Below are 20,016 nucleotides of genomic sequence, written 5' to 3'. Positions count from 1 at the left end.
TCATGTTTAGTTATACTTATTGGATTCTTGAGTACTACTTTTAATTTTTCTAGTGACTTGATAGCGAAATATAATACTTGTGTCACAAAGATGGGCAACGGGCCGTGCCGCGGTGGTGGGCGTGCCGTGCCTAAATTTGGCACACCCCAACCCACGACACAACCCACGTGCTTGTCGGGGCGCGGGCCAAATCGTGCCATTTTTTTTAATAATAAATATAAATGAAAAACGATATATATTATTTTTAGTACAACTTAATTTATGTTTATATTAATGTTAATATATTTTGTTTTGAACGACTTTATTTTAATTAAGGTTATATAAATTATTTATCTAATTATGTTTAAGTTTATATTAATAATTTTATTAATTTAGCAAAACACAACAATGCAGATAATAAAAAACAAAAATTTACGAGTATGATAAGCCGAAAACACAAAAAATGAAGAATAACTTATTTTATTATATGCCGGTAGCCGGTACGATAAATCGATAATACAAATAATTAATGATAATTAAAAATCGTACAATATTTGGTGAATAACTTCATTTATTATACGGAATATGAGGTTCGATAATACAAAAATTGTACAATAGTGTATAATTATGGCGGGCCTCGTGCCGTGCCCTCGTGCCATGTGTCGTGTCGGCGTGCCGCCCACCGTGCCTCGTGCCAAATTTGTGTTCACGGCGCGGCCCACGGCCCACAGGTGGGCCCCGTGCCCATCTATAGTCACCTTTCCTTCCTTTTCTTTACTTTTAATACCAAAAAAATTACGAAATCTGGGCTGAGGACCCCAAGGATCCTCATATGCAGTAAGCCAGTCAGGCTGAGGTTGATTTGTTGGCTCGCCTCCAAGCCGAGGATGCTGAAATGAAGGAGGCTGAGCTGAAAGAAGCTGAGATGAAAGAAGCTGAGGTCCAGGCTTCAGTTCGACCCGCCTCTTCTGCAGCTGGGGCCGATGCCGTGCTGGACTCCACCCTCGTTGGGATGCCTGACCCTCCAGCTGAAGCCTAGGGACTCGGGCAGTCGTCTTCAGAATCTTGCGGATCAACGTGTTCTTAAAGTGAAAGATGCCGCTTCTGACTGTTTTTTGCCTCTGTTTTTGCTTCAACTTGCCTCAGTGTACAAACTTTTATTTTTTGCCTTGTACGCATTTCGACAGCTATTATTTTCCGCTTGTGGTCGGCTGCCGATATTATCTTTTAGTTTGTTTGAACACTTATGTTTGTAGCTCGTAATCCGAGCATGACTTCGTATTTATGATTTTGATATTTCCCTCATATTGCCTTGCTTTGAACTTGCATTGAGTACAAAGCTTCAGCTTAGGGGTCTCAGCTGAGGCAGTGCGCACCTGTTGTGATTCTTGCCCCCCCCCAGAGATTTGAAGACTTGCTCTTCGGATTTCTGAGATCATTATTGTTTTCATCTATTTTCTACCAGTTTATGCTTTTGCTCTTGATTTTTTGTCTATCTTAAAAATGGATATCTCAAACACAAGGCCAACTGAAGGCAGTATTTCAGATAATGGCTATCTTGGATACAAGACTCAGTTAAGGCAATATCTCAGATTTGTCCATGGACTCATTGCCTTGTAGAACAAGTCTTACTGATGTTTTCACCCCAGTTGAAAGACCAAAGTCCTTTAAAAAGTCGGGTTTATCGGAAATCCGAAACCTGGTGCTCTGAGGGTGAAGGTTTCGGACAGGGCCGAAGGAAACCCTTAAAGAGTAGATAGCATAAAGAAAAAGTGGAAGAGTAAGGATTGCAAATGTTTGTAGAAATAGTGGCTCTGAGGCCTTTCATTAAAAATTCAGAATGTACTCACAAAGATTGTTCTGACCCGAAGGGTTTACACATGATATTTTGTAAGTACATCAGTATTCCAGTGATTTTTCAGCTCAGTTCCATCCAACTGCCGAAGCCGGTATGTTCCTAGCCGAAGCTCATCATAGACTTCATAGGGTCCCTCCCAAGCAGCTGAGAGCTTCCCATGAATTCGGTTTTTCTGCACTGCAGCAGCGTTCCGAAGGAAGAGGTCTCCAATTTTGAGAGGCCTTGCCTGGACTCTTCGGTTGTAAAATTTGCTGATTCTTTGCTTGTATGCAGCCATTCTGACTCGGGCTGAGTCTCTTACTTCGTCAAGGAAATCGAGATATTCCTTCATAAGTTCGTCATTCTCGGCCGAGAAGTGGTGCACTCGCAGGCTTTCAGTACCAATCTCCACTAGGAGAACGACTTCGGCGCCATACACCAATTCAAAGGGTGAGTGACCCGTTGCCTCTTTTTCGGTTGTCCGAAGGGACCAGAGGGTTCCTGGGAGCTCCTCCAGCCACTTGGACTTTTGATCCTCTACCCTCTTTTTGAGGGCATTCAGGATCTGCTTATTTGCAGCTTCGGCCTGTCCGTTACTTTGCGGGTGGCATACCGCTGAATATGCCAATTTGATGCCGAACTGATCTGTATACCGCTTCAGCGGTAGATTATCGAATTGCCTTCCATGGTCAAAGAAAAATACTTTCGGGATGCCGAAACGAGTGATGATATTCTGCCAGATAAACTTCCTGACAGCTTGCTCTGTAATGTTCGAGGCTGCTTCGGCCTCAATCCATTTACTGAAATAGTCAACACCGACTATCAGCCATTTTTTCTGGTATGCGGCATCCGGAAATGGGCCAAGGATATCCAACCCCCATTGAGCAAATGGAAGCGGACTCAGCACAGGCTGAAGCTCTTGGGCTGGCTGATGGATGACTGGTGCGAATTTTTGGCATTTTTCGCATTTTCTGACCAGCTCCTTAGCATTTGAGATCATGGTGGGCCAATAGTACCCTTCCCTTAATGCTTTGTGGGCTAAGGTCCTTCCCCCAATGTGGTTCCCACAGATGCCGAGGTGGATTTCCCGAAGGATATAATCGGCATCTATTGGCCCCACGCATTTCAGTAATGGGGCTGAGAAGGATTTTTTCAGCAGTTCCCCGTTGAAGACAATGAACCTTGAACCGGTTCGCTTCAACTTGGAGGCCAAAATTTTGTTTTCGGGAATTTCTCCTCGAAGCTTGAAAGCTAGGATGGGATCCATCCAGCTTGGTTCTTGGTCAACGCAGCACACTTTGGGTGCTTCATCGACACTTCTTTCTCGGCGCACCTCCACATAAACAGATCGATTCAGCTCAGTGAGAGTTGAACTAGCAAGTTTGGAGAGTGCGTCGGCTTGAGCATTCTGACCCCTTGGGATCAGCTAAACTTCGAAAGTTCTCAGCTTTGCAATAACTGACTTGATCTTGGCAAGGTATGATATCATAGAGGGCTCTTTGGCCTCGTAACTGCCACTAATCTGATATGCAACTAGCTGAGAGTCTGTCTTCAGACAAACATGTTCGGCTTCCAGCGAGATGCACAGTTCTAGGCCGGCAATTGCCGCCTCATATTCGGCTTCGTTATTCGAAGCTTTGAATGAAAATTTTAGTGCATACTCGAAGGACTTGCCTTCAAGAGAGGTTATAACCACCCCTGCCCCCGAACCATTCACGGTGGAGGATCCATCCGTGAACACGGTCCAGGTTTTCTCTTCATCATCTAGCGTTTCCTGGTACGAGCATTCGGCCAGGAAGTCCGCCTGAGCTTGAGCCTTTATGGCTGCTCTCGGCTGGTAGCTGATGCTGAACTATGTGAGCTCGAAAGCCCATTTGGCCAGCCTACCAGATTTTTCAACTTTGCCGAGAACCTTTTCCTGCGGCTGATCAGTCAAGACCACTATCTGATGACAATGAAAATAGAGTCTTAACTTCCGAGCAGCTACCACCACTGCATAAGCGACTTTTTCGAGTAAGGGGTAGCGGGTCTCGGCATCCGTCAGAGTGTGACTGACGAAGTAGATCGGTTGCTGAACCTTATTTTCCTCCCTCAGCAGCACTGCACTAATGGTGGCTGGGCTGACAGCCAGGTACAAGTACAGGGATTCTCCCTCTACTGGGCTAGCCAGCGTTGGGAGTTGAGCAAGGTGCTCCCGAAGCTGCTTGAAGGCTTCTTTTTGCTCGTCTTCTTAGACGAGCTCTTTTGTTTTCGGGAGTTTTAGAGCTTTGAAGAAAGGTAACCCCTTATCCGAGGCCCTGGAGATGAACCTCGAGAGGGCTGCCATTCTTCCGGTGAGCCGCTGAACGTCCCTCTTTGTCTTCGGCTCGGGAAGATCGAGTGTTGCCTGCACCTTGGCGGGATTGGCATCAACCCCTCTTTTGCTGACCATGAAGCCAAGGAATTTCCCTGACTTCACACCGAAGACACACTTCTTCGGATTCAGCTTCATTTGGTGCTTTCTTAGGGTGGCGAAAGTTTCTGCCAGGTCCTTAACATGGTCTTCATCTTTTTTACTCTTGACGATTGAATCGTCAACGTAGACTTCCATGTTTTGGCCCTTTTGCTCGGCAAAAACTTGGTCCACCAATCTTTGGTATGTTGCCTTTACATTTTTCAATCCGAAGGGCATCATTTTGTAGTTGTACACCCCGGCGTTCGTGACGAATGTCGTCTTTGCTCGGTCGTCGGGATGCATTAAGATCTTATGATACCCAGAAAATGCGTCCATGAAACTAAGCAAGGCATGGCCACTTGTCGAGTCGACTAGCTGATCGATCCTCGGCAAGGGATAGAAATCCTTCGAACACGCCTTATTTAGGTCCGTGAAGTCAACGCACATTCTCTAGGTGTCATTTGCCTTCTGAACCATCACAACATTAGCCAGCCATTCTGGATACTGACAGGGTTCGATGAAGCCTGCATCCAGTAACTTTTTGACCTCGGCTGCGATGTGTCGGTTCTTATTTGCGAAGTAATTCCGCTTCTTTTGCTTAACTTTCCGACACGTTGGGTCGACATTGAGCTTATGGGAGATGAGGTCTGGACTTATCCCGGGCATGTCAGCTGCCGAGAAAGCAAACACATCTTGGTTGTCCCGAAGGAGTTGGATGAGTTCAACGCGGACTTTCGGATCAAGATCCAGCCCGATTGTAACACATTTTTCGGCGTCTCCTTCGGTCAACTCGACCGTTTTGGTCTGCTGGTCCAACTCCATTGCGGTGGGGCTGGACTCTTTTTCTTCTTCGGCTGGCTCTCTGAGTCTTTCGGCTCAGACGACGAGCTAGCCTTTTCTTTTCCTAGCCCTTTTTCTTTGGCCAGGTCTCCTTGAGCCGAAGCACTTAGGCCTTTCGGCTTCTTCGCGCTTGGCTGTCTATCTTTCTCCTCCTCATCCTCGTCGTCATCCTTAGAATGACTAGTGGATGGCTTGAGGTAGTTGCACCTTCGGGCCTCCTTTTGGCTGCCCTCGATCCTTTCGGGATAGCCGGCATCCGAGATATAGATCATCAGCTGATGGTATGTCGAGACTACCCCTTGGATCTCGTGAATAATGGGTCTCCCCATGATCACGTTGTACACGGAAGGAGCGTCAATGACCAGAAATTCGGTCATGACGTTCCTGGCTGCTTCATCACAGCCGATGGTGACAGGAAGTGTTACCTTCCCGTCTGGGTAAGTCGAAGCCCCATTAAATCCGAATACCGGGTAGGGTACCGGCGTGAGGTGCTTGGGCTTCATCTTAATTTGATCGTAGGCCTTTCGGAACAGGATGTTTGCCCCGCTACCACTGTCAACAAGTACCCTGCTGACGTCGTGGTTGGCCACCGTGGCGATAATCACCAACGGATCCTCGTGAGGGTACGTCACTCCCCGGCAGCCGGCGGATGTGAACGTCATGTTCGGCACCGGCGACTGGGGAGGCTGAATGCTGGCATTGTTCACCTGATGGGTCAGAGCCCTAAGGTGACGTTTGTGCTCCCTTCGAGAGCATATTCCTCCCGAGATAACGTTGATGGGAGGAAATTTTTCCTCCGCATTTTTGCTGTTCTTTCGGGGGAAATCGAGGTCTTGCCGAGAGTCCTTTTCGGATTTCTCGGCCTCTTTTTTCTCGCGGTGATCCGCGATATATTTTTCAAGTATCCCTTCCGGACCATATCTTCGATTTGGTCCTTCAGCTGGATACATTCTTCAGTGTTGTGTCCCGGTGATTCGTGGAACTCACACCACTGATTTTTATTTTTGCGCTGATACCACTCAGGGAGTGATCTCGGCTTCCTATAGCTGTGCTCTTCCTTCGTCACGCTGTAGATCTTAGCGCGCGGAAGGGCCAGTGGAGTATAAGATTCGTATCTGCCTGTGAAAGGGACATATTTTTCTTTCTTCGGCTCGCTAGCCGAAGGTTGCTCGGAGGCTTTCGCCTTCCCTTTCGCTTTCTGGCCTTGGCCTTCAGATGCTTGTTTTTGCTTCCCACCCCCAAATTGGGGTTGGGATTTTGTCTTGTTCCACTCTTCGGCTCGGATGAATTTATCCGAGGCGTTCAGGGCTTCCTCCAGGGTTTGCGAAGTATGCATGACCATGAAGTCCAGGAACTTTCTAGGCTGAAGGTCATTCTGCATTGCGAAAACGGCCAATCCCTGGTCCAGCTGAGAAACGCTGGATGACTCGTTGCTGAAGCGAGTCATGTAGTCTCGGAGACTCTCGGTCTCCCCTTGCTGCAGGCCCATGAGCTCTGCAGTGGTCTTTTCTCGGCGGTTAGCCGTGGAGAATTTGTTCTTGAACTTGGTGGACAGATCGTCCCACCCCGTTATAGAGCCCTCCTTTACTCCCTTGGAGATCCACGCTTGCGCGACCCCCTTAAGAGTGGTGGGAAAATATTTGCACCAGGTCGCTTCGAACCTTGGGCAAAGATGCATGTGCCCCTCGTAAGAGGCGATATGGTCCTTCGGATCCGAAGTCCCATCATATGTAATGTGCGATGGTATTTTAACCGTAGGCACATGCTCTTCCAAAATCCATTGTTCGAATGGAGAACTGGTAGGTAGCATCACGGCCTTGCCTTTGTTCCTGGCCGAAGGGACCGTGCTCCGCCCTCTTAGAGAGGTAGGAGGGGTTTTCGTCCCTGGCTGGGAAGTTCGGGCCTCGGCTACAGGAAATGAGAGGCGGCTATGCACACTCGGTTCCCTACCGCCGAGTCGGTCGAGAACGTTTCGGTGAACAGTCTGAGGTCGCTCTCGGTGAGCGGTTTCCGGCCGAGAGGCTAAGTTGTTGCTCTTATGAGTTTCTGGCCGAGAGGTAGAGGATCCTTTGAAAAATTGAGGGTTCTTTTTCCTCTCCCTTTCGGTCCTCCAGGTATCCTCTTCCCACTCTTCCAGCTCCCTGAAGGAGGGAGGCTTCCCCCCCTCTTGGTCGAGCTTCCTCCGTTGATGCCTGGTATGCGGAGGAGTTTGGTCACGAGGTGGAGGCATATTTTGTGCCCTCATTGCCTCCATGAGCACCGCCAGCGTTCTTGCCACTTCTTCCGAGCTGGGCCCCGTTAAAGGGGTCCTCGGCTGAGTGTGAGAGTGAGAGCGGATGGTCAAAGGTTGGCTTTGAGGCACTGATTGAGTCCTACGATCGGACTAACTTCTGTTAGACCGAGGAGGACTCGGTCTATGATGAGAGTTGTGAATTACGGGAGAAAGGGAATCCTCCCGGTATGATCCTTCCCCTGAACTGGCACCCTTAGAGGAGTTCCGGTCCGGTGATGGTGTAGGAGTCTTAGGCCTTTCGCCCGCTCCTTGACTTAGTCTCTTGTTCTTGCGGTTCTTAGCCATTGCTACTAAGATTTTTACAAGATGATTTTGATTGGCTTAAAGATTTTTTGAAAGTCTTCCCCACAGACGGCGCCAAATTGTTTCGGGTGAAAACAATGGGACCTTGTCGAAGGTCCAATGAAGTGGGTGAAGGCTATTCCGGTCCAAATGATGCTGGGCCGAAAGTTTCATGCACAGCAAATACACGTAAACTGACCTCGGGGGTGGATCCGAGGAAGACCCTTCCGATGCCGAAGTCAAACAGTGTTTAGAGAGAGAAAGCTATGCAAGAGATTTAATGCTTGAGACTTTAATGTGAATATCTGACATATGACATAGTTGAAGGCTTTTATACCTTAGCATACAAGGAAGGAGGATATTTGGGCCGGAAATGGCCATGGGCTGACCATAACAATTTGGACCACTTGACTTATGCTGACTTGGCTTAGATGGAGGCTTGGGCCTTGACCTTGGAATATTGGATCATTCAATGACTAGGTCCAATTGGCTTAATTGAACCCAAACACTTTATTTTCATTATGTAATATTAATATCGAAGTATATAAGTTTTTTTTTTTTTATATATATATATATACGTATTTTAATCATACGCAATTAAAGATATTACTACTTAAATTTATAGTATTTAATTACCATATATATAAAATATAAATGAAAAAGACAAATGAAACAAACAATAAGGAACGAAGAAGGGGAGTAGTATAATTAAGTATCAAAATCAGCATAGGCGTCTCCTAGGTGATCGATGGTCCAGACCTCAGTCCTCAAACACGATAAAATGAGGGATAGAGAGTGAGTGAAGGGTGCACAATTGTAGAAAGCATGCCGATAGTTCAAGGGTAGATATAAATATAATTCCATTTCCTCAAACTTAATTGCATGCCCATATTTCATTTTCTTTCCCCACTTATTATGACTTGTATATATAGTTGCATGTCTTGTACCTTTCTATCAATTTAGGAACATGTATTTAATTTTTTCAATGCTCACTTCCTTATATATAACAAGGGCAAATTTAGGATCATTTTATGTATGGACTCTAGTACTCTACTTAATATAATGGTCACACAACTAGTGTTTGACACGTGCTTGGTTCAAGTTCGGAAAGAAATATAATAATTTATATTTATATATAATTCGATCAGTATAATAGTATCAGTGTGAAAATAAAAAATAAAAAAAATAAAAATGTATACAATATAAATATGAAATAAATACATATGCATAATTATGTATATACGGACACATATGTGGAGTAAGGAGGACCCTAATTGAGCTCAGCTTTTCGCTAGCTTTCTTAGTTTAATTTTATGGAAGTGTGTTTATGTGTCGGTGTGTATATACTTGGATTACGTACGTCGTATATGATAAATTACTATCACGGAGTGTATTACATATGCAACCTGGATATATTAAAAATAAATAAAATCGTGACATAATAGTGTATATGAATGATATTTTTAATAAAACAAAGTACTTTAATTTAATTAGTTGAATAATAAACTATAGTATATCAGACTTAAATGGAATCTGTTCAATAAAATAACATTACACTTTTAAAAAGGAGGGGAAGACATGAAATGATGTTCATCATGAGACTATAAATTGTTAAGCTCTCCCAGATCAAGTGATTATGGCTCCAATTGGTGGAATTACAATAATTATTTTTAATTCAAATTTAAGCATAATCAGTCTTCAATTCATCATGATTATGATCACTAAATTAAAATAATTATCCCATGAAATTGTCATAATAGTACATTTTATTCTCTTAAAAGATTATAGATTCGTCAAAGTAGAGTAGGAGTAGTAGAGAAGCTAAGTAAATGCGTTGCAGTGCCGTGTTTAAATTAAGATAAGTACATACATATAATTCAAGTTTTTAGAATTGAATTTCTCTTTATTATTGGTCAAAACTAGATTTGAATGTTAAGAAACCATCAACTATTCTCTTACTTTCTACCGTCCAAAAGAAAATCCTTTAAATTAATTACCAAACCATTCTTTAAATTCTTAACTAACATTTATTGTCAATTGATACATATATATACATATATTTTTCTGCAAGGATATAAAATTAAATATAATATTGATTAATATGTATGTGGACATTTTTTTTGGTGTTCCACCCGATTCACCCTTTGGGCTAATCCGGATTCGGGGATTAGTTTTGGGTTGTTATGTTCCACTCCCCTCCCGATTGTTGTTGCGGGGGATCGAATAATATGAGCCCTCTCTACCAAGTGTAGTCTCAATTACCACTACACCAACAACTAATTGGTAATATGTATGTGGACATAAAATGGCGAGACTCAATGTTACTTTTTACATGACATGTATAGAAATGACATTAATTGCATTGAACCGTATTGGTTCTTATTACCTTGCAAAGTTGCAATTGTACAACACTTTAAGTACTAATTAAAATCAAATTCCTTTATTGTTAATCCGTAATAATAAACATGACTAGCTATTTCTGTCAAAAACAAAAAAAATAAAATAAATAATGACTAGCTAGCTAGATGATTATTATAGTATGACAAACGTATACGTACATTATACAGTGTTTGTGCTTACTGCATACATGACTTAAATATTTTTATGACACATATTACCTGATTTAAATCGACTATATAGCCTGATTTAGATAAGAAAAGAAGTATGTAGTATATTTATAGAATTTGTTATATACATCCGGGTGTACCGTACACGACCCAACTAATTAAAGTTAGTTTTTGCTCTTTATTTGATGATAAAACGAAAAACAATCTTAAAATGAGAACAAATACTCATGGGTGTACGGTACACCCGAGTATATAATAATAACAACCTCTCGTATATTTAAGACTACCAATAGGTAAAACTCAAACCCTTTTTTTTTTTTAATAATGCAGTGATGATTTGATGAGTCGTTACTTGTTAGCATCAAGCCATCGCTATATATAGTTTAACAGTTGGAGATCAAATAACGATCAACGATGCATCATGCATGGATGACTATGACTCTATGAGACCTTGAAGGTGATAGAATCATGCATTAGTTAGGGATAATTTATATACTTTATTAAACAAAAAACAGTTGGAAAACTTGAATTACAAGAAAAAATAGTAGTAATTATAATTTTGAGGCAACCTGTAATTAATCAAGTCAAAATTGGGATCATTATATTGGTTGTGACTAGACAAACTACCTAGAGAATGCAATTAGAAGCAAACAGTTAGAAAGGTAACTTGGCAAATCTAGTTGCATTCTCATGCAACCATGCAGATTAGGATTGAATGCCCATAAAACTATAAAATGATATTATTCAAAATGAACTAATTAAGTATAAAGCATGCATTAATATTCAATATTATCCGATAAATTGTGCTCTAAGCCCTTTGGTATGTCATATACTCATATAGTATTATAATTAGTGAAATACTCCGTGGAGATTCCTTGTCTCCTTTCTTATAATCGTATTCAAGCTGGATTTATGATTTTACTACAAAAAAGTATATTTGGATAATCCGTGGTTTATACACACGGGTGTACAATGCTCATCATACACCCGGATAAATAAAAAAAGGCGGAAAGAACATCCTGTGTTTCATAAAGAACATACATGTATTTAATAAAGAACATGTTTGTATTTGACAAAAACATGCATTACCAAAGAACATAAAGATATAATTAAAAGAACGAGATAAAAACTTAATTAAATTTTCTGAAATACACATTATTAACGGAAAAAATTTAGAGGTGATAAAAAATCTAGTAGGGCCGGGCCATATCATAATTTATCGTGCCCAAAACCGTAGAAAAGTAGCGGGTTTTCGGGCTTTTTTCTAACCCGATTTGAGTTTTAACTAAAAATGCATTTTTAGGTTTGCCCAAACCCACCCTATTTCGGGCCGGATCGGGTCGGGATGCAAGTCATGCCAATGTTGATCACCTCTTAAAAAATCCTTACCAAAGATATCATTTTTCCAAAAAATAGTTTTCTATCTCTCCAAAAAAAATTCAACTTCCCTTAATAATTTAGTTTTTTTTTACTCTAATATTATTTTCAATTAAAAATAATTTAAGATTCAATATCAAATTTCAAATACCATATGTTAAAAGAACATAATTTATATTGTAAAGTACATATAGTTAATACCTAAATAACACACTAATCAAACTCAAAGAATGTACGATAATAAAAGTAATTTAAATATGACATATGATAATAAAAATAGAATTTGGGTGTCACTACGACCTTAAAGAACATACACGCCAAATTCAAAGAACATACTTTGTATTATTAAACCAAAAAAAACATATATGTTTATCAACATATGTTAAATAACATAAGTTATAAGGTAAAGAACATATAATTTTACTCAAAGAACACACTGATCACACTCAAAGAACATATTAAAGGTATGTTTTTTGCCAAACATTGGTATGTTCTTTATCAAACACTATATGTTCTTTTCGCCTTTTTTTGTTTACCCGGGTGCACTATGAGCATGGTGCACCCGGGTGTATCATCTAATTTTCATATTTGGAGATGTAGGGGTGAACACGTTCCCAAAAAAAAAAAAAAACTATTGCACGAAGTTCATTAGTCTCGCTGACACAGGTAAGCCAATTTACGTAATTATTTTCTTATTTGATACCTTACATTGATGATATAGTACGGAGATTCGTCTATATCACCCTGGGTGCAAGGGGCACCTCATTAAATTGAACATAATCAACAAATAAAAAATGAAAAATTATCATTGATTATATTTTACATCCGAGTATATACAAAATACCACTTTCATTAATTTTCAATTGTAATAAAGGATACTCCGTATTATTTGTAAGACTAAAATAATGCTTATGTTACAACTAAAAATTAACGGAGAAGTGTAAGAATTTTCAAACATATACAAGGCACGTGTCGCCTCGAACGGTTCGATAGGACATACGGAGTAGGAGAAACTACGATCCGCAGGAGCCTCAAATCCCCAAATCTATACTCGCACGACCACCAACTCACCCCCATCAATTTCCAAAAATACCCTCGAAAACATTATCTATTTACACCTCATACCCTTTCCTGCAATCCTGCTGTCCTCCTTTACAAAAAGTCAAAAAGCTAAACTCACCTCCACTTTCTATTTCTCTCTCTTCATCCCTTTCACTTTCTCTCTCATCACCTCCATTAAAATCATCACATTCACAAAAAAATTTCCATTGATGAAGCAAGCAAAAACCCCCATTTCTGGGTTTTTTGTTTTCTTACATAAAAATAGGAGAGATAAACTTAAAAGCTCTGATTTTTTATCATAATCCCAGGTGGGTACACTCAAAACTCAACCCAAAAAAAAAATAAAATCTGGGATAAAAAAATGGTGTCAGATTCTTCTTGAAGCAAACCGAATTTTTTTTTTTTTTAAAAAAAGTGATGATTTTTTAAGTGGGTCCCAGATATCATCTGTCTTACAGTATTGTTTACCCCTAACATTTGTCAAAAATTCACTTTTTTTGTGATTGTATTTTCCCAATTTGATTTGATCAGAATTTAATGGAAGCTACTCACATGGGATTTTGTACATTATTTGTAGAATTTTACAAGAAAAGAGGTTCAGTAGTGTTCAATTAAATTACCCCACCATTATTTGGGATTTGGACCTTTTCTTTTCTTTTCTTTTTTGGGTCGGTTTTCAGCAAAGTTAAAGTTGGGGAATTTTGTCAATTTTTTATTTCTTCTTACAATGATTACAGTCTGGAATTTCCTTTTTGCCACTTTAATTTTATGATATGATTTTTGGAGTGGAAGAAAATAAACCCCCAATTTGATTCTTTTTTTTTTCTTTTTTTTTAGGGAATTCAATGCTGAATCTTTAGCTGGGTTATTCTCCAATTCATCTATATCCTCGAGATTACTCGAGTTTTAACGAATGTATCGTGTACGAATTCGGGTTATTTTTAGTGATGATTGAAGAATTGGAAATTTGGAGTGCTTAAATTTATAAGAAGGGGAAATTTGGTCTTTTTGGTTTTCTCTTAAGTGAAGATCAGATTGTCCAATTTTGAGGGTTTGGCATCTTTTTTGTTTTTTTTTGGAATTGTTCCTGTTTTATGAGTGGGAACGTGCTACTGTTGGAAGTATTGATTCCTTGCTATCAGATGAAGGTTTGATATATTCTTGGTGGTGGGGTTTTATTAAATTTGAAGATTTTTGTTATTTTCAGGTAATTTTGCTTCTTCATCTTACTGTAAGTGTCTGTTTTGGTTTTTTATCATCATCATTTATAAAAATTTAATTCTGTAGTAATTTCTATTTTTTTTTTATTTAAATTTTGTCTCCTTGAATTTGTCCTGTAGATCATATGATTTTATCTTTGTTTATGCTAGATTCTAAATTTTTATGCTTGCTCAAAAAAAAAAAAAAAAAAAAACTAAAAAAAAAATCACACACACACAAAGTTAAGGTCACTTATGGAGATGAATCAATGTGATGTTGTGATCTTAATCTCTACTACCTTGCTTGCAAAAGTTAATGTTGTATATCGAATTTTTCGATTTTGAACTGATTTTAACTTTGCATCATTGATGCCTTTTGATGTTTGGCTTGTTGGATTTGCCTAATTGAACTAGTGAAACTCAGCTCGTCTCGCTTTCGTTGATTTATACTGTAATTTTTGGGGAATAAGATTGGATGAGTTTGTTTTAAGATGGTTTCCATGGAATTATATGATAGTTTTTTCTGCAATCATTGATGGATTTGCTTTCCAATGTGGATAGGTAGGAGTTTCTGGCTAAGGTACTTGCTGCTAACTATGGCAAAGGGATCAAGAAAAAAGGTTGCCAGATACCAGAAGGACCAGTCAGGATGTATGTGGGGTTTGATTAGTATCTTTGATTTCCGCCATGGTCGCTCCTCACAAAAATTGCTGGTGGACAAGAAGCGGGGGAGCAGGCGACTAGATGGTAATATATTCTGTTTATATTTTGAGAATTTTTAGTTGTGAGTAAAATTTTACAGTAGGTGTTGGATTACAGTATTCAATCTTGTAGGAAGGTCTTCTGATCTAATAGTAATTCATAATGTGTGGCCATGATTTAGATCTCTTTATTATCAATTCCGTGGTCTGCTTTTGTGTGGTCATTGCTAAGCAAATCTATCTTTGGAAGCTCTAGTGTATCGTTATATATTTACATAGATTGACCTTCAGCCTTCAGTGCTGGAGAGAATTATATTACGTAGTATAAGAAATGAAAGCACATATGAAATCTATTATTCACTTGATCCTGATATTAAGACTCGGGAATATACTTCGTATTAGTGTTTGTTTGGTAGCCGATTTTGGTGTCTGTGTTATCTTACCTGGCAACTGTGGAGTGAACCAAATCTTCTCATGTTCTGTGCAGGGACTGCATATGCGAATATTAATCTTGAGACATTGACTGATTCATGTGAAATCTGTAATGACAATGAAGTAAGTTCCTCTTCTTTGTTCTTTCTCAATCCTCTTCACTTTCTTTTTGTTGATGTTCTGGAACACAATAGGTTCATGCTTATAGCCTTATAGGTCCCTAACATGATTTGTCATGGGATGAATAATTTTTTTTAATAGTATGAATTTGTTTTGTGCTTGGCTGTACATGTCATTAATGGTGTGTATATAATTTGGTACATTTATTAGGGCTCGGTCCAATGTGAAACAGCAGCAAGCGACATTAGTAAATTGAGCGTGAAAGAACTAATGGAGGAAGAGATGCTTGGGGAGCAAGATCAGAAAATTGCTAATGGAGAAGCAAAGCTGAATACAACAGGTGACGGAGGTAATGTGAAGAAGAATCGCCGATGGATGAGAAATAAGATGTCCCTTGATCTAGATGCTAGTGGCTTTGTTGCAGCCGAGGACTTAAAAGCTGAAAGGCCTAGCCACCGAAAGAACAAATCCTGTGGTAGTGTCGACCTAAATGTAATTGTGGAAGAACTATGTAACAGGATTCACCAAAAGGGTACCAGTTGTCAGAAGCATGGTCAAGATAGAGAATGTACCATCCAATCCACAGAAGATCCTTCTGTCATAGAGAGAAAATTGTGGGAATCAACAAAGGTGTTGGTGAATCATTTTACTGATGGAAATAGCTCCGGTAAAGATGGTAAAATTCAACCTTCAAAAGAACTCACCGATGCCCTTCAGATTCTGAATTCACACAAAGATTTGTTTCTGAAGCTCCTACAGGATCCAAACTCACAGTTGGTGAAACACATACAAAGTTCGCAGGATATTGAAGTTGAAGAAGGCAAGTTCAAAGTGCTGACAGGGTCTGACATGCTACAGCAAGATATTGGTAATGCTAAACAACAGAACTTCTGGAGGAGGTTTAAGGGCTTGGAGAGAAATTCCTCAAGAAAAACCGATACTTCAGAGGATATAAACAGAATTGTTGTTTTAAAACCGGGTCCACCAAGCTCAAATAATTCTGAAACGGCCTCCCTGTGCAGTTCATTACCAGGATCTCCTCAGACCAAAGGAGACAAAGGTCAATTTGAAAGATCATATTCCCCCTTTTCCTTTTCCGAGTTTAAGAGAAAATTGAAACATGCCATGAGGAAAGAGCAACATAGGTTGTCCCATCAACCGTCAGATGATCATCCTACTCTGGCCAATCAAGAGAAGAAATTTAGTGGAGAATTGATTGGAATGGCTTCTCCTAGTAGAGACCATTTCTTTATCGAAAAAATACCTAAAACTTCAGTTGGCAAGACAGGAAAGCTAAAAGATGACAGTGCTCTTACTCCTGAGCAAAGGGTATCCAACATTTATATTGAAGCTAGGAAGCATCTTGCTGAGATTGTAGGAAATGGTGACATAGATGCAGATATTCCTAACAAAAAAGGGCCCAGGTCTCTTGGGAAAATACTTGCTTATTCCGGCTACAGTTCTCCTATATGCAGTCCTAGAACAGAGGGAGGTATGAAATCGCCACCCAATGGGGAATGTCAAACAGGCGATGAGAAGTCATCTCAAATCACGCAAACAAGCTATGTCAGCCATCCAGCTCAAGTGAAGGAAGAGTCACAAAATGAGCTATGCATAGCTGTTGACAAACCTGTCCATGAAGCTGATGTTTCCATCATTGAAACTCTTACTATTGAAGGGCTTCCTCACGAAAGGAATAATGATGAGCCTACCTGCGAAACTGAGGCTTTGACTTCTGAAGGTATGCCTTTTACTCCAATTTAAGATTCTCAGAATTGTGCTTTACATTTATGTAGAATATTAAGTGTGAATTCTTGCAATTTTGTAGTTCCCGTGGTATCTGTTAGATCTCCTGATGCACAGTCACCGAAAGAGAGTGATGCGAAGGAAATCTCCACTGAACAATTCTCACCATCTCCCATTAAGAAGAATGATCAGGAAGATAGTAGCTGCTCAACATGTTCCGATAAAAATTTGCATCCAACAATCCTAAAAGAGGTTAATACCTTATGTCTTTTTTTTTCCCTTTCATCTGTCTCTGTCAAACCATTGCAATAGCGCTTAACTGTTTTCTTTGATTTTCTGCAGGATTTATGTGAAGAGAACAAACCATCATCGTCTTCAAATGCGTCACCACTTATTTGTAAATTGACTGAGAATGATGAAGATCTAGATACCGCGAGTGATGCAACAAGCAGGCAAAGTCCCATATCTGTTCTCGACCCATTATTCCAAGAAGATGACATTAGCCCTCCTGGCAACAAGTATTCGAATGGTAAGACTTTATTCTAATATAGTAGTTGGATTACTTGCATATGCATCAAAATGAGGCAACTAATGGTCTTAAAATTTGCATCTGTAGAGCCTATTCGACCACGACAAATAAGGTTTGGAGAAGAAATTTCTGCACCTTTAGAACGAGTTTTAAGCTGCAGGACTTGTGTGCATGATGACAAGTATACGATTGAGTTTGTTAAAGCTGTGGTCCAAATGTCTGGTTTGTCTTGGGAGGAGCTTCTCCAAAGGTCGATTCTCTCGGATCATCTTGTCGATCCATCATTGCTTGATGAAGTCGATTTTCTCCCAGACCTGCTTTCTTGTGACTTCAATGTTCTCTTTGATCTTATCAATGAAGTTCTTATCGAGATCTGTTGTTTGAACTTTGGCTGCTTGCTATCACTTACAATGCCATACGTTCAACCAGAGTTAAAAGGAAAAGATATATTTACTGAGATATGGAAGAGAGTCGACTGGTACTTAAAGCTGGAGGGACCCCCACGAACGCTAGACCAGATTGTCGAAAAAGACTTAGAAAAACCTGGGAAATGGTTGGACCTGCAGCTTGATTGTCAGTGCATTGGGATTCGAATACAAGAAGCCATTCTCGAAGAACTGGTGCAGGAAACAATTTTGAGCTTTGATACTGCGGGATTGGAGAGTGAATCTTCCGTCATCCAACAGGCTGTAGCAAAGGATATTGACATTGACGTTGAGGTATGACTGCGATTGACTTCCTTCCAGGAGCTCCCTTTGGAAATCCGGGCAGTTAGAAAGACTCATGGGAGCAAAGTAGAATAGGTTGCAACCTAACAATACATCAGAGTTCCTGAGCAAGAATCTGAGATCAGCTCGTGTTTCCTAACTTGGAACAATAGTAACATCGGATTGCTGATAACGTACCACCTAGTTTCACGAAGAGTTGGCTGGAACAACTTTTCGGTAAATGCTGTAGGAAGTGAATAGCTGACACAACAGGTTTCCGACAGGTTCATGCTGGGCCAATGCATTCGAAGTCGTGGAAACTACATTGATTGTTTGAGAAGTTTATAGGATTTAGTGTGTGTAGCGTTTTGAAGGGTGTGTGGTGGTTTATAGTTTCTGTTTGTACATTTTTTACTTGGGTGTTTCTCGGGGCTGATTGGTTTTAGTTTATTCCTCCCCTTGATTATATCATGTTATAGCTATAACCGAGTGTATAAGCGTGTGTAATTAGGAAATAAAGATGGAAGTGAAAATCACACATATATACACATCTATATATATTTAGTAATAGTGTATCTTCTCAAAACCTCTGCCTCATTTTTATGCTATATCTTACAACTTACTACAAAGTCATTACTCCGTATGTCTTAACTCTAGATGATCGGAGCTTAGAAGAGCAAAAACATTAGCCTAGTTATGTCTTTCAAACTACAACGTTGACAAGATATGACAATGCAAACTAGAAACGAAAAATGGAGGGTTTCTAACGTGTTGTACAACAATACATTTAATTACTCAAATAAGTCCAAATAAGTCAGATTAGTGTTGATAACAACACGGAATTAACACTACTCGGCCTATAATTAATTTTAGTTAAAATTCGGATATTTTTAAGATTGTGGAGTATAAGGCCCCGTTTGATTCACCTTAAAAAATAATATTAAGTAAAAATAAGTTCAATTCAGTAAAATTAATTTCAGTTCAGTAAAAATAAGTTCAGTTCAGTAAAATTCAGTTTTCTTAAAGAAGAATTATAATAGAAAATCAGTAAAAATAATTTAAGTTCAGTAAAAATAATTTAAGTTCAGTAAAAATAATTTCAGTTCAGTAAAATTAAGTTCAGTTCAGTAAAAATAAGTTCAGTTCAGTAAAAATAATTTCAGTTCAGCAAAATTAAGGTGAATCAAACAGGGCCTAAGCATAGGGTCACAAAGTTTATTTTTTAGGAATTCAAATATAAATTATGAATGAGAAAAAACCCTAATAAGAGTCTAACAAAGACCAGCAGGTGGAAAACTATATAAGACGTAAAAAAAAATTACTCTACTTCAGACGTGAGACTTTCCAGTGTTAGTTGGTCCTATATCACGCAACCAACACAGGCGCGCTCAATCTCTCACACGCTGCGACGGCCTATCGGCCACGACTCGTAGCCTCCTGTTGACATACACTAATCCAGGGCAGGACTGCACTAAGCCGTCGCACTTATCAGGTATATGCGGCCAAAGTCATATAAATATATATTTGCACTAGGCCAATTGATTAATTGTTACACGTTACAGTTTTTAAATAATCAGCAGAATTAATTTAACACTTATGGTGGACAATTGTGATGATAGGGTTTTTATTCTGTAGTTTCATCAGTCTATAGTTGTTTCACCTCGATTTTTGCATTATTCACATATTTGGATTTTTTTTTGGTTAAATCATATATTTACAAATCATCAATTTGAGCAGTCTATATAGTTAATTAACTTCAATTTTTTTTTTTTTGCTGTAACTTCAATTTTTCCGCTCTAATGCATATACTACCTCCGTTTCATATTATTTGCAACGATTAGTCATTTTTCTTCTCTATATTATGTCAAATCGTTGCAAATAATGTTTCATATGAACACTGATTTAATAACA

The 20,016-nt window shown here is 39.6% G+C and overlaps 1 protein-coding gene across 1 annotated transcript; it reads left to right on the top strand.

The window, feature by feature from the left end:
• The first annotated feature begins 12,562 nt into the window (after positions 1–12,562).
• Positions 12,563–18,691, top strand: LOC110714207. Its single transcript, XM_021892692.1, has 8 exons — positions 12,563–12,979; positions 13,509–13,878; positions 14,432–14,617; positions 15,059–15,126; positions 15,334–16,864; positions 16,952–17,121; positions 17,212–17,398; positions 17,486–18,691. Exons 3-8 carry the CDS (start codon positions 14,467–14,469, stop codon positions 18,121–18,123), a joined length of 2,745 nt encoding a protein of 914 aa, XP_021748384.1. The 5' UTR covers positions 12,563–12,979; positions 13,509–13,878; positions 14,432–14,466; the 3' UTR covers positions 18,124–18,691.
• The last annotated feature ends 1,325 nt before the right edge of the window (positions 18,692–20,016 follow it).

This window comes from Chenopodium quinoa, unplaced genomic scaffold (genome assembly GCF_001683475.1).
Source record: "Chenopodium quinoa cultivar QQ74 unplaced genomic scaffold, ASM168347v1, whole genome shotgun sequence".
Lineage (NCBI taxonomy): Eukaryota > Viridiplantae > Streptophyta > Magnoliopsida > Caryophyllales > Amaranthaceae > Chenopodium > Chenopodium quinoa.
This window is presented reverse-complemented; position numbering and strand designations above follow the sequence as displayed.

Bases quoted from the DNA above. Each gene is read 5' to 3' on its own strand.
- LOC110714207 (XM_021892692.1), top strand. From the start codon at position 14,467: ATGGCAAAGGGATCAAGAAAAAAGGTTGCCAGATACCAGAAGGACCAG. The intron at 15,127-15,333 runs GTAAGTTCCTCT...TACATTTATTAG, and splicing joins AAATCTGTAATGACAATGAA to GGCTCGGTCCAATGTGAAAC. The intron at 17,399-17,485 runs GTAAGACTTTAT...TTGCATCTGTAG, and splicing joins TGGCAACAAGTATTCGAATG to AGCCTATTCGACCACGACAA.